The 15762-nt window shown below is 34.6% G+C and overlaps 1 protein-coding gene across 2 annotated transcripts; it reads right to left on the reverse strand.

Moving 5' to 3' along the window:
* Positions 1-131: 131 nt before the first annotated feature.
* Positions 132-15511, reverse strand: LOC102599417 (agamous-like MADS-box protein AGL12). 2 transcript variants are annotated; one of them, XM_006339280.2, is made up of 7 exons: positions 15151-15511; positions 14850-14931; positions 13927-13988; positions 1085-1184; positions 935-976; positions 545-586; positions 132-435 (listed from the first exon to the last, which is right to left on the reverse strand). In XM_006339280.2, the coding sequence occupies exons 1-7, from the start codon at positions 15330-15332 to the stop codon at positions 343-345; spliced, it is 603 nt and encodes a 200-aa protein (XP_006339342.1). In that variant the 5' UTR covers positions 15333-15511; the 3' UTR covers positions 132-342. The 2 variants fall into 2 exon arrangements, with proteins under 2 accessions (XP_006339342.1, XP_006339341.1); XM_006339279.2 differs by having other exon boundaries at positions 14850-14934.
* Between the last annotated feature and the right edge of the window lie 251 nt (positions 15512-15762).

Genomic DNA, 15762 nt, shown 5'->3' on the forward strand with positions numbered 1-15762 from the left:
TATATATATATATATATATATATATATATATGATATGATATGATATGATAAATAGTATTGTAAATTGAATAATAAGTTCATTTAACCAATCAATAACAAAACAACGATTCATTTGACTAGCAAAACAAGGATTCAACTTAGAAATTATAAGATGACATATATAATAAGTAGCACCATACACTAAAGAGGCTCACACACTAAACATATTACCTAAATTGAACATAATAACATACTTATATGTTCATGTCTCCAAAGTGAAATTACTCGATCATCATTATTACATCTCCTTACCAAATTACGTAGATGCTTCACAATAAGAATAGCTTATGTAGTGAGCATATGTTAGAACTGGAATATCTCATTTTGTACAGTTAGTGGGCATTGAAAGTCAGTCAAATTCTGTGTCATGTTAGTCACGGTGTATTGCTCATCTATCTGCAAAATACACAATGAAAAAAATAATGTTTATGATGTATTATAAGTTAAAAAAAAGAGAAAAAAAGAGTTTGAATATTTGGAATTCCAAATATCTTTGTTGTCTTACCTTATCCTGTAAATATTTGTTTGCAGCTTCCAGTATCCCTTCCTAATATAAACATGATAACATTTTTAGTAATTAAACTAAAGGTTGTAAGAAACAAGTACTACCACTAAATATTAAATCATAATATGCTTAGAAACTTTACATCACGTTTGAAGATGTCGTGTCGCAAATAAAAACCCATAAATCTCATTATATTGGAACAAACTTCACTAATTATAATTACACGAGTAGAATTATACTACCTTCGTCCCAAGCTAAGTGTTATCTTAGCTCATTTCACGCCCATTAAGAAAAATAATAAATAGAAAGTACATCTTCTTCAATAGTAAACTTCTTTGTTCAACATATTATGCACTGTAAATGTAATATAAAAGCTGGATATTGCCTAACCTTATTCTTCAGCAGTTGGATCTCTTGAAACATAATATCCATCTACAAGATAGTTTTAGAAAATCAAACAACTCTCATTTCACATGAATAAAAGTACTAGAATAAATAATTTCAACAACAAAGTATACACTGCTTTGATGAAATTATTACCTTTGCTGAACGAATATGATACATCCAAATTTCTAGGTACTTTTCAAGTGAATGCAGTTCATCCAGTGTCATTGTTCCAGCGCCTCCCCCATACATGTAGCTAAGGAGACGTTTTTTTGATAATTAAACTTTATAGCATTATTGACATTTGACAAACAAGAAGAACAGACAGAGAAGAAACTAATAATTAGTTGAATGCATGGTACTTAAGTAACTAAACTTATACTCCAACATTCAATTCAAACATGGGTTTGATTATTCCCCGAAAGGTATCATTCTCTTTTTTGAGCCAATTTTTAAGGAACTTTGGATAGAGCTAGACGATAGATATTCTCAAACCAGTGGAGAAAAATTGTATGAGATTCAAAAGTAAATCAACAATACCACACAAGGAGTTATGTATATTACTAGCTACTAGATAAGGATGATGAAATTATGGAACCAACCGAGTACTTTGAGCCTCAAAAATCATTGCAACTGCACATGCATATGTGGAGTAAATGACAGTATGTCTAATTCAATTCCTTATTGAATTGAACAAATTATACACAGTGGGAAGAGGTAGGTATCCTAAAGAGAGAGTACTCTATGTCACAAACATCTTCCCTATTGATTCGAGAAGAGAAACAAAGAGTAAACTAATAAAATATTCAATCGATTGACAATGGAATAAACCTCATTGAATGAGAACACTTTCAATAATAAGAGTCCAATGGGAAAGATTTTTGGGATAAATTATTCCAGCAACATATCCGGGATACAATAATTAATTATTCAAGAAACAACAACAACTACACAGGAAACAATTACTATTCATAAAGTAGTAATAGTAGGAATGCCTTAACTAATGACTTTCATAAGAGGCATGGACACACCAAGGACAAATGCTATAAATTGCATGGCTATCCCTATAGTAATTCTCACAATAGCAATTAAAACTACAAAGTAATCAAATTTGTAAGGAAACGAGTACTATGGCTAATATAGATGGTATATCAAGTGACATGATATTTACTCACCGGATTGGCACGGTGATGTATGTATCTATCTTCAGGAGGCTACGAGACATTCATAGGAAAATTATATTCTTTGATTCATTATCATATGAAATTAGTTATCTATTGATTTCATTCACTCACATGGTGGGAACGAGATCAGCTGCGATACAATATGATGCACCCACACCCACTGCTAGGGTCCTAATTCAGGGTCATGGTAGAGATAGGGCAGGCGTTATTTCTCCATCTCAGGGCCGTGCTAAAGAGATGTAACCTTAGCCTAAGATTGAGGATATGGATTTTCATATGGAAGGTTTGGGGATAGACCAGGTTCCACAGGGCTTCGTAGCGACTAGAGTTCTTCTAAATACTATGTTGTGCATTATGAGTTTACTGGAGGGTATCGCTTAGACATGAGGTCTACCTATCACCCCCGATGGTTCACAGACTAGAGTTGGGGTTCAACCCCGAGAGCTGGTACATGTTCAAGGCTTTCATACTCCGAAGGCACAGTCAGTTGCTGATGTGGCTCCTAGAATGGATGTTTTTCCAATATCACTTGTTATGGAAATACTTATGAAGATAGTTGAGGAGTAAAATATGTTTGATAGATTTGTTTGAATGGGTCTTCCTTGTTTCACTGGTGCACCTGCGAAGGATGCTTATGAGTTCTTGGTTAGATTTTAGGAGAGGTTCCATAACCTTGGTTTATTTGATTGAGTTGCATGGTACAGACTTCACTACTTCTTAAATAATAGGACTTCACCTTCTATATTTTGGATATAGTTTTTTGAGGCCTTCTTGGGGAAGTATCTGCTCGTAGTATGAGAGGGAGTCTGAGCCTCTGAGGGATCAATTTAATGATCTAGAGAAGGCTATCGTGAATGTTACTAAGTATAAGACTAGGTTACATGCCTTGGGTAGGCATGCATTGATGAGCATATTTACAAAGGAGGAGAGATTTAAGAAGTTTGTGAAGGGATTAATTAGTCCTCTCCATTTGTCTATCGAGCATCTATTGGCTATTAGCGCTACTTTTCAGGAAGTGATTGATCATGCTAAGAGTATTGAGTAAATTTGCCATAATGCCTATAAAGGCAATGACAAGAGGTTTGTAAACATGGTAGTTTCAGTAGTTCATCATCTAGGGCAAGGAATTCTTAGGAAGAGGTCACGATTAACAAACTAGCATGCCCATTCAGCCTGTACTACAAAATTTCAATGGTAGTTATTCACGCACCTATGGTTTAAGATAGATTTCTATGGGTTCTCGTTTTGGATTCACAAGCCATGACAAACATTTTAATTTGTCTCATCAGCCTATGTCAAGCAAATAATGTTTCGATTATGGTGAATTGGGACATTGCTAATGAGCGCTCTAGGAACAAGTTGAGTGGGGATTAATAGGGTTTATAGGTTAAGACCCATCTATTTCCAGCACCACCATCTAAAGGAGATTCAGATAGTAGGAAAGGTGGTTCTCAAAATGCTAGAGGTGGGGCTCATACTGATTTTGAAATATAATAGAGGCACATTGTACGGGAGTGGGAATGGTCAATATTATATTTTTTCAGGTAGACTAGAGGTCGAGGCTTTAGATGCAATCAATATAGGTACTATTCGCTTTGTCATCTTTCAGTTTTGGTGCTATTTGATCCTGGTTCTAATTATTCATATGTGTCTATCTATTTTTCTATGCATCTGGCTATGATGTGTGATTCACTACCGTCCATATTCGTGTTTCAATCATATAGGTGATTCATTAGTAGTGGATCAAGTGTATCTATTTAGTGTTGTGAATATTTAGGGGTATGATACTTGGGTGGATCTCCTTATTCCTAATATAGTAGATTTTGATGTAATTTTAGGTACGAATTGACTATCTCCTTATCATGTTATCTTAGATTGTCATGCCAAGACCATTACTCTAATAATGCATGGTATTCCTTAGTTGGTGTGGAAGGGTATGATTAGTCATGCCCCAAAAAAGGTGATTTTATTTTTAAAGGCGAAGAGAATGGTAGAGAAGGGTTGTTTGGCTTACTTAGAATACATTTGGGATACTAGTGTTGATACTCCCTCATTTAAGTTTGCTCATGTGATGAGTTGGTTTGTGGAGGTATTTTCGACAGACTTACTAGGCATTTCACCAGGTCATGACATCAATTTTGGCATTGATTTATAGTCGAGCACTCAACCCATTTCCATTCCACCCTATATGATGACAATGTTAGAGTTAATAGAATAGTTGCAGGATTTGTTGAGTAATAGATTCATCAGACCTAATGTTTCCCCTTGGGTTGCTCCTAGTTTGTTTGTAAACAAGAAAGATAGTTCTACCCAGATGTGTATTGACAATTGGTACTTACATAAGTTGTTTATCAAGAACAATTATATGGTACCTCTCATTGATGACTTGCTTGATGAGCTTTAGGGTGCTTCCATGTTTTCAAAGGTTGATTTGATATCGGGCTACCATTAGTCAAAGATTAAAGCTTTAGACATTCTTAAGATTGCCTGTAAGACTCGTTTGGGACATTACTAATTCATAGTAATGTTTTTGGGTTGATTAATACCTTAGAGACGTTTATGAGTTGATGAATGGGGTATTCCGACCACATTTAGATTCATTCATCATTTTGTTCATCGATGACATCTTGATCTATAGTATGGATAGAGCGGAGCATGAGAAATAATTGAGGATTGTGCTTTAAACTTTGACGAATAAGTCGTTGCATGTCAAGTTCTCCCAGTGTAGATTTTGTCTTAAGTCCATGGCATGCTTTGGGCGTGTGGTGTCCAAGGATGGGATCGTTGTGGATGCAAAGAAGATCGAGGTATTTCAGGATTGATCTAGGCCTACTTTACCTGCTAATTTTTAGAGCTTTGTTGGATTGGATGGTTACTACAGACGGTTCGTGAAAAGGTTTTCTTCTATCGCATCTCCAATAATTAAGTTGACTAAATATATATATATATTTATGACATTTAGTAGCTCAATGAGTATAAAACTAACTTCCGAAATCTCGAATGTTTGTTGACTTTGGCTTTGATTTTGACTTCACCGATAAAGGGCAATAAATTTATGATGTATTGTGATAATTCTAGGTTGCGTGTAATGCATAAAGGAAAGGTTATTGCTTATGCTCCTAGACAATTGAATGTTCATGAGAAGAACTACCCCTCTCATTATTTGAAGTTGGTAGTTGTAGTTCTCTTTGAAAATTTGGAGGCATTACCTCTATGGCGTTCATTGTGAGATCTTCGCCGATCATCGTAGCTACAATAAGAAGGATCTCAATTTTAGAAAACCTAGGTGGTTAGAGTTTCTCAAGGACTATGATATGATAAAAAAATTATCACTCGAATAAGGACAATGTGGTAGAGAATCCCTAGGGTAAGAAGGAAATAAGTATGGGTAGTCGTGCATTGTTGTTAGCTGAAGAACATCATTTGTCTTTGTACATTTAGTTATTAGCCAACCATTTGATGTGACTTGATATTTCGAGCACGAGAGGGTTCTTGCTAGTGTAGGCTCAGTCTATTCTCTTGGAGTTCATTAAGGCTAAACAATTTGAGGATGAAAATTTAAGGTTGAGACAATGTGTTTAGGTATAAAGCTAGAGAGGTAGTATTAGATTCAGAGGGAGTTTTGAGTATTAAGGGTCGTGTTTGTGTTCCTAAAGTGTGTGACTTAACTAAATTGATTATGGAGAAGACTCATAGTTGTAGGTGTTCTATCCATACAGGGGCAGCGAAGATGTATCATGATTTCAAGCAACACAATTAGTGGTGTAGGATGAAGATATGGCTATATTTTGACTGTTCCCTCTATAAAATGAGCCCACTACTGGAACGATGGATAAGAGAACTGTGTTGGCATAAATATTCATGGAGTATGTATCTCAGTGTTTAAATTGATAGCAAGTAATAAATGGGCACCAAAGACCAAGTGAGCTAATTTATAGGATGCCAATACCCAAAATGAAGTAAAAGTGGATAGCTATTGGTTTTTTGGTAGGATTACCACAAACTTCGAGGAAATTTGGTGGCATTTGGATAATTATTGATAGATTAGCCAAACCTGTTCACTTGATACTAGTCCAAACTAGCTACAATTTGTAAAAGTTGGTGCAAATTTACATATGAGAGATCATTCATTTTCACAGTGTTCTTATTTCCATCATTTTATAGGGATACTCAATTCATATCTCATTTTTGGAGTTTGATGCAAAAGAATTTGGGTACCTGAGTTGAGCTTTGTACAATATTTCACCTATAGACGGATGGTCATCAGAGAGAACTATTCAAGTCCTTGAGGATGTATTTTGGATTATGTCATTAATTTTTGAGGCCGTTGAGATTAGTTTTTTTCCCTTTAGCTGAGTTTGTGTATAATAATAACTTCCATTTCAGCTTCCAAATGGCATCAGTTGAGACTTTGTATGATAAGAGATGTAGATCTCCGTTGGTTTGGTTTGATGCCTTCAATGTTAGGCCTTTAGGTAGTAATATGTTGAGAGATTTTATGAAAAAAGTGAAGTTGATCCAAGAGTGGCTTTTGACAACTAAAGTAGGACAAAGAGAGACAAATAAAATAGTTTGAGGTTTATGGTTAATGATTAATGAGAAGGTTTTGCTCAAGGTATCACCTATGAAAGGTATCATGATTTTTGGAAAGGAGATCAAGCTTAGCCTGAGGTTTATTAGTCCTTTCGAGATCTTTCAGCGCATTAGTGAGGTTGCTTAGGAGTTAGACTTACCTCTAGGTCTTTCGGGTGTTCACCATGTGTTTTATGTGTCCATATAGAAGAAATATCATTCGAATAGTTCCCATGTGATTTAGTTAGACGTGTTGCAATTAGATTGGAATTTGACTTTTGAGGAGAAGCCTATAACTATATTGGATAAGCATAATAACTTATGTGAAGGTGCAAAAGAATCATCTTGTGGAAAGGACCACATGGGATACTAAGTTGGACATGCAGAGTAGTCCAACTTCTTGAGCTTTCAAGTATGTCCTATCTCTTTATGTTCTATGTATGTTTTAGTAGTGGAGGATGTAAAAACCTTCAAGGTCATTTTGTGATTGTCACTTCTTTTTTTCTCGATTAACCATCCCTATAAACTTGGATTGGTAATTATGACTTATGGGGATGTGTGGTCTGATTACCAAGGTGATCAAATGAGTATTGGAAGATTTTCTTTTTGCCTTTTAAGTCTGAGACTTTGGAAGTTTGACCAAAGTCAACATTTGAGGTTGTCAAGGTTAGGTCTGAGTTTTGATGATTCCACTACGTCTGGAGGGAGATTATTGGCCTAGATGGGGATTTAGTTTAGTTCTTGAGGCTTTTGGGGAAAGGGGGGGGGGTTGGTCGATTGGTTGAATTTTGAAGTTTTCTTAAGTTTTGAGTTGATCTCGATCAACATTTGACCTAAATGATCAGAGGATGTGTTTTAAGACTCATTTTGCACTAGTGGTTTGTGTTTAGGGCTTAGATCAAGTTTTGAGGGTTCATTTCGAGTTTAGAATGACTTTTGTTTTGCTATGAGCTATCTGGTGTATCCCCTTCTTTTTATTCACGAAGATCCCACCGCATTCACAAAGAAGGACCAGGATGTCCCTCGCAATTGTGGGACCCCTTGGTAATTTTTGTGAAAGAAGAGTTGTAGGACCATGTAACAATTAGCCTTTGTGTTTGCAAAGTATTGAGTCAGGTCACATTCGCGATCGTTATAGGTGCTCCGCATTCGTAAAGATATAAGTTATGGATTACTCTTTTTCAGACTTAGTTTGGGTGATGACTTGTCATGTAAAGTGTGTTATTGGGTGGGCGATTTGTTGGATTGAAGTACTTAATACATTTTTTGAATTGTAAAGGTGATGAGTGGCTTGAGACTTGGAAATATTGATTCATATATTTCATCTTGGACTGATTCATGCGTTATTTTATGTATGAGAGGTGATTTGCAATGAGGATACACGATCTGAAATGTAAATAAAATGAAAGAGAAAGTGTGGCCTATGGGAAAGAATGAGAAACTTTATTGATATTGAAGCTAGTAGCTTAGCTTGTGTCTTGAAATGATAATTTCATTGTATTCATAAATGTTGCATGTGCATTCATATTGTAATCGTCCTCATACATAATCATTCCTTTCATTGATCCTTGACTTGATTAAATGAAACCAATATTTTTATGAAAGAGAATTTTAGGCTTGATGGGATATTTTCTGGATAGGTATATGGACCTGGGAGTCCCCCATGAGTCCTACCTTACAATATTCCACTTTTGAGTGGGCGTATACTAGTAGGATCATTGTTCATTACATTGTTGGAATTAATGCATTCACACCTTAATGTTTAGTCTTCCAATATTGTCTCTTAGTTATTTCAAGAAGTCTTGTAGGATTTTGTAAGACATGTATCTAGTAAATTGTGATACATGTACCTAGTTATTTGTGCAAGACCTTTGATTTTACATTTTTATTATTATAAATAGAGATGTAATACATGATTCTAATCATCTTAAGTGGTCTTAAGTAGCCTATATAAAACTTGAGCATTCTATAAAGAAAGTATTCTCCTTCTATAAAATGAAAGAGAAAGTGTGGCCTACGTGCAAAAATGAGAAACTTTATTGATATTGAAGCTCGTAGCTTGTGTCTTGAATTGAGAATTTCATTGTATTCATATATGTTTCATGTGCATTTATCTTCTAATCGTCCTCATTTATAATCATTCCTTTCATTGATCCTTGACTTGATTGAATGGAAACAATATTTTTATGAAAGAGAATTTTAGGCTCGATGGGATCTTTTCCGGATAGGTATATGGACCTCGAGAGTCCTCCATGAGTCCTTGTAACATCTCTAAAATTTTGAAGTTAAGACTCGAGTCATTCTTTATGGTGAATAAGTTTTTTTCCGAGTGATTCAAAATTTTCTTAGATGTTAAGGTCGCTAAAACTTCATAGCATAAAGTTGAATTGGAAATTTTCCTTCCAATTAAATTTCTCTATGAGATTATTCTTTGGTAAACTTCAAACGACCATAACTTTCAGCACAAAATGTTTTAGATGGCCCATGATCTATCAAATCGAATATCTATGAGTCTTCTTTCCAATGCCACTAAGTTTGCAAAATTCCAAGTTCAAATGAAGGAGATATGCCCGTTGGAGTGCAACCTGTCTAGTTAAGGCAATTCATCCGTTTTAAGGAGGGATATTTTGGTCTTTTCCTTACCCCCACTAGCCTAGCTCATTTTTGTTAATCTTTTAGGGGTCTAAAATGCTTGGAATCAGTTTTAGTCATTCCTAAACACACTTAGAATTTTTTAGAGGAGTTCAGGAGGAGAAAAGAAGAGTGTTCAAGATTTTTGTTAGCTTTGAGGATTTTCGCCAAGAATTTAATTCTTTCAAGGTATGTAAGTTTTCATAGTGATGGGTTAGTTCACCTTCATGTCAATCATGATTTTTCTTATTGAATTTGTCCATGAGATTTCATGTATTGAGTTCTTGATGAGTTTCTTGAAGTTTTGTTCTTCATTCGTTATTAATAAAGATTGATGAGTTCTTGAGGCGAGGGTTTCGAGTTTGAGGGTTGTTTCTTGAGGAAATTTGAGTAGATTTCCGTTTACTTATGTTGGGTATACGAATCTAAGGAAGTTTGGAAGAAACCAATCGATTCTAGGTGAATTAGAATAAAAAATTGAGAAGAAAAATTCGTTAGAATATTCTGGGAAGGGGTGGCGCGCCACGCTTGCAGTGCGTCAGTAATGGTGTCCTGGAGTTTAGGGGCTGGCACCCTGGAATGCGCCAGGGTCGCCTGCCCCCGTTCTTCTTTCGTTTTTCATCCCATCTGAGTTCTTTTAAAGCGTGTCTTCACTCTCTTCCTGATTTTAATTATCCAAAGTAAATTCAATCATCAAGAGATCCTATATATCATAAATCATAACCTTGAATTCATAATTCAAATTAAAGATAGAGTTAAGAGTAAATTTGAGAAAGTTCCTTGAGTCATTTAGAGAAGTCTTTACAATCTTTTAAAACTTGTTTTAAGACTTGAATACTTGAGTATGATAATGAGAATGACTTGTATTCATGAGTCTACATTGTTATTGAGATCTTTGAGTTGAGTCGTTCATGCCTATAATTCCTCATGAACTCCATGAATTGAGCATCCTTGATGAGGAGTCTATCGTTGAGTCATGAGTTCCGAGTTCTTGAGTCTTGAGTTCTGAGTACCGATTTTCTATATTTCTATTAAGACCCCTGAGTTGAGTCGTTCATGTCCATAATTTCACATAAACCCTATGAGCTGAGTTATGAATTTTGAGAAGCTTTTTAAAACCAACACTTGAGTTCTTAAACTGAGATTTGAGAAAGTAAATATGAGTTTTGAGAAAAGAGTTTTAAAACATGATTAGTATGACAATCGAGTATGTCATCAATGTATGAGCAGTATGATATTTAGATATACCATCAATATTTATGCAGTATAACTTCCCAAGTCATCAATGATCATATTTTAATATGATTTTGATATGTTTTTGAGAAAGAGTTTTCAAGTATGAGTTGAATATGAGTATAAGGGGACTATGTATTCCAGAATTATTAATTTTTGCATTGATAAAAGAGAAACTGAGATTTCTAAATGAGTTATGAGTTCAAAAGATATTTCAAGAGCAATTGCCTTTTTTAAGAGGGTAGTTTGATCAATTATCACAAACAAGAGGACGAGTTATGTTTTTAAACATATGAGATAAGTATATATTATTGGGAATAGTATTGAGTATCGATATGGGGATGAGTTCAAATAACTCAAAATCCTCATAAACCATGTTTGTCAACATGGGTAAAGGGTTAAACTTTTTAGATGATTCTTTATTGCCTTTTAAGCATAGCTTAGTGGATCCACGTTGTTGAGGATGTCCTATACCCCGGCAAGGTATAGGACAATTCTTGCAGCTTGGGAGAGATCCCGTATCATCACATAACTCACAGTGATGGTTGTCGGTTAGAGAATCTTCCAAATAAGAGTAATGAGTTTATTATTATATTTTTATATACATTTGAGTTATTATCTACTGTCTTAAAAGATTCATGTATATAACATCTTTTATTGTTGCTTTCATTTTGAGTTTGAGTTGAGTTGAGTATCTTGAGTTTGAGTTGAGTATCCTGAGTTGAGTTAAGTATCTTGAGTTTGAGTTGAGTTGAGTATCTTGAGTTTGAGTTGAGTATCCTGAGTTGAGTTAAGTATCTTGAGTTTGAGTTGAGTTGAGTATCTTGAGTTTGAGTTGAGTATCCTGAGTTGAGTTAAGTATCTTGAGTTTGAGTTGAGTTGAGTATCTTGAGTTTGAGTTGAGTATCCTGAGTTGAGTTAAGTATCTTGAGTTTGAGTTGAGTTGAGTATCTTGAGTTTGAGTTGAGTATCTTGAGTTTGAGTTGAGTATCTTGAGTTTGAGTTGAGTATCCAGAGTTGAGTTGAATATCCTTGAGTTGAGTTGAATATTCTTGAGTCGAGTTGAGTATTCTTGAGTCATAGTGAGTTGAGACGAGGTGATTATGTCTTCCTTATTTCAGTCTGAGCTTATACTTATGTTGTAGAGTTCCCCTTACATGCTCGTACATTCTATGTACTGACGCCATTTGGCCTGCACCATTTCATTATGCAGATACAGGTATTCAGGATCATCAACGGGCGTTTCGTTGAGGTCACGTGATATTTCAGTCAGCTTTGGTGAGCCTTCTTATATTCTGGAGGTTTCATCTTTACCTTACAATTAGTAGTTTTGAGATGTCGTGGGTCTTGTCCCAATATCCTTCTGTAATAGTAGAGGCTTCATAGATAGACAAAGTTGAGAGTTTTCTCTATTTACTTTATTTTGAATATTGTACAGACTTTTTAAAAGGTTGAGTATTTGAGTTCAATGAAATTTAATTTCAGTTTTAAGCTTATGTATGCTTGAGTTAGTCTTCCACTTGTAGAGTCAGCTAGGATGAGGGTTTGTTAGGGGACCAACAATGATTTTCGAGTGCCGGCCACATCCAGGGTGTAGACTCGGTCCGTGACAAGTCCTACCTTACAATATTCCACTTTTGAGTGGGTGTATACTGGTAGGATCATTGTTCATTGCATTGCATTGAATTTCATGCACTATGGTCGTGTATTCTATCTCAGGAGTATATTAAACTGTTGGGGAATTTTTTGCGGGTAAAATTTAGTATTCTTTATTCGATATCGTAATTGCTTAAGCTTGGTCGACCTATAATGTCTACTAAGCACTGGTGATTTTTACTGACCCTACATTTTTTGCATCTTTTCTGGTGCAAATCCCTGCACGAGTTAGCAGCGGTGATTTGGATTCATTCGAGGTCTATCTAGTTAGATTCACGGTGAGCTCCAGCCTCTGGAGACTTACCCATTTCCCTCTGTATCTTCATTTATTTTTCATTTATACTTTTGACAATGACGTATGGAATTTTATTAAGTTTTTCTTTTATTAATTAGCTCTTGTGCACGTGACACTGAGGTTTTGGAAATTTATCGAGTGTATATTCGTTTATATAGATATAATGAGAGTTTGCAGTATGATTTAATTTGGAGTTATTAGATGTTTCCTTACTCTACTTTCCGTTTTCATTTGCTTTCTTAATTTGTATGACAATTGGTTTACCTAGTATGATTGGATTGGGTAGGTGTCACAACGACTCCCAATTTTGAGTCGTTACAATTAGACACACTCACACCATGATTATGCAGTAATTTATAAGAAATCTACCTCGCTGATGGTGTTTGTAGCTATATATGTTAATGATGTCATATTAACAAGGATAAACACAACAGAAGTCACACAACTGAAAATCTATTTGCACAACACATTCAAAATCAAGGATCTTGGCAAACTACACTACTTTTTGGGGCTAGAGATACTTAGCATAGATTGAGGGGTTATCATTTCACAGAGAAAGTTTGTTTGGGATGTTTTAAAGGAATATGATTGCCTCAACTACCACCCCTCTCATTCTTAAGCTAAGGGACAATCCTGTTAGTTGAAAATCAAAGAAACAACATACATACAATCTCTTTGTCCTCAACAGAAGTAGAGTATATATAGGTCATTGAGAAAGGTGGTAGGTGACTTGGTCTGGCTTCACAGTTTGTTTACTGAATTGACCATTTCATTGTTGTTTATTGTGATAGCCAATCGACCAGACACATAGCTCACTATCCTGTTTTTCATAAACGCATTAAAATGTTGATTGTCACTTTCTTAGGAAGTAAGTTTCACGAGGGGCTCATTTCACTCCATCACATCTCCACCACTAAAATTCTCACTGGTGTCAAGCACACTACTCAGAGGCGGAACCATGATTAGGTGTTTGGGGGTTCTAAATTTTAGGACAGAAGAGAAAAATATTGCAAAGCATGTTGATAGTGGAGTTCGAACCCACAACACTAGTGTGAAAATCATTTTCACCGCCCATTCTTACAACTGATCAGTAGTCAATCATTCTTATTAATGAGTATATGTATGTATTTAATTTTCTAATACAAATACTAGGTCTACGAAAAAGCTAGTGGTTCGTCCGAATCCACGAACCCCCACATAGCTCCGTCTCTTGTTGTACTGGTATTAAATGTTAGGCAATTAATATCTTTTCTATTTTATCGTAGTTGGCGCTAGTTATCAAGGCACCATAGGAGATTGTATATAATATTTTGTTAATGAAGAAAAGGCTTGTGTCATTTTATCGTTCTCAACATTTTTGTTTGGTAGGTTCAATGTTATCTACAAAGAAAAATTAGTTAGATTGATCAGAAATGATAAATATATACCTTAAGCCTTTCTGGAGTACGTCAATCTCGTTCTTCAGCATGTTGATCTCCTCTTTTGGGTCCTAAAGAAAATAATTTCGTTCATTACTGTAACATATAAGAAAAAACTATTGTCTATTTGCATTTTTTTATTATTTCTAAATACAACTTCCTAGCATAAAAGCAAATTTTCATTTAGACAACGTAGTACTAATCATAAGTTAAGTGCATGGACTCTTTATTTTTTAACTCCTATCAACTCTTTATTTTGTTGATAAAAACTGTAATTAAAAAATAACTACACCTATTTATTTTTAGTTCTCCTTTCCCTCAGAACCAAGATCTTTTTTTCTTTGTAGAGGGTACCTTTTTATGAGTAGATAGTTTCCAAGTCAAAAAGCAAGAAATGCAAAGGAAGGGCTCATATCACTTATTACCAATATATATATAAATATAAATAAAATAAATAAATTAATATACTTTCCAGTTAATAATGCAATTATATATTCCAAAGCATGAAGCATCCCGTGCAGTACTTTTGTCTGTAAAAAGTGAGTATAATCCTTAATTAATTTTTGTTGTCTTTCCCTATTCGACTGAATATATTATATCTTGTTGTGATTCTCACTTTCCATGTGTCATGCATGCAATAATATATCACTACAAACAGCATCTGATGCTAAAATTGACATTACAACGAGACTTTAATTACTATAGGAAAAATTATTTATTTACACAATTAAATTAATATATATAGAAAATTCTCTATAATAAATAGTAGTAACGTTACATCAAAAATAATATTTTTAATAGCAATTAATTATCGCATATAATAATATTGAATTTAATGTCAATAAATATTTTAACACTTTTTGTTAATGTGTATATTTATCCTATGTATAACATGTTATTAAACTATACTGTTAAAGAAAAAAAAGATTTACCAGAGCTTGTGTATCTTTGGCTTCCTCAGCCACCTCAACTCCCTTGGTTGACTTGAGGTACCTCTCAATCAGCCCTTGCATGCTTCTTCCATCATAAAACACAAAAATGAATAACGGGAAAGAAAAAAGAAAAAAAAAAAACTGAAGAACAAAATCTAAGGTTTTAGGATATTTATAGAAATAACTTTCTTATATATAAGGTATATATAGTATTACGGATAACTTGATAACTGTAAAGTAATAGAGTATTATGGATGATTAAGCTATATTTGTAGGTAATCAGAGAAAAAAGAATGTTTACCCTTTAGTAGCGAGTTCATAGAGCTTTCCATGAGCGGAGAAAATGAAAAGGCCAATTTCAGCATCGCACAAAACGGACAGCTCCTTCGCCTTCTTAAGAAGGCCTGCTCGGCGTTTGCAGAAAGTGACCTGTCGATGAACGGGGTTCTCTATCCTCTTCATTTGAACCTTACCACGAGCCATTTGATTGAGTGTTGGCTGCTTTTTGGCAGACAACCTCCCACTAGTTTGAACTAGCTTCGAGGTTGTTGCACTACTCTTCTTCTCAACTACCTGAACCTTACTTTACTTGCTTACCACAACTTCTCTCTTTCTTCCTTTCTATCAACATTTTATACTTCCCACTTTCATTCTAATTCTACCTTTTCCATACACTTGCTATTAAAATAAACACTAGCCCACCTTTAATTTCCACCTCACTACGAATCTTACCTTTTCATTTCTATATCTTACTTCTTTTATTCTAATTTATATGACTTATTTTCTTTTTTTAGTCAGTTTCAAAAAATATATATAAGTAACAATTTAACTTTTAAAATATTCATTTACCTTTAATAAAATAATTTATAGTCACAAATTTCTATCATTCATTTTTTATCACAAGTTTTAAAAG

Source organism: Solanum tuberosum, unplaced genomic scaffold (assembly GCF_000226075.1).
Source record: "Solanum tuberosum cultivar DM 1-3 516 R44 unplaced genomic scaffold, SolTub_3.0 scf00009, whole genome shotgun sequence".
Classification (NCBI taxonomy): Eukaryota; Viridiplantae; Streptophyta; class Magnoliopsida; order Solanales; family Solanaceae; genus Solanum; species Solanum tuberosum.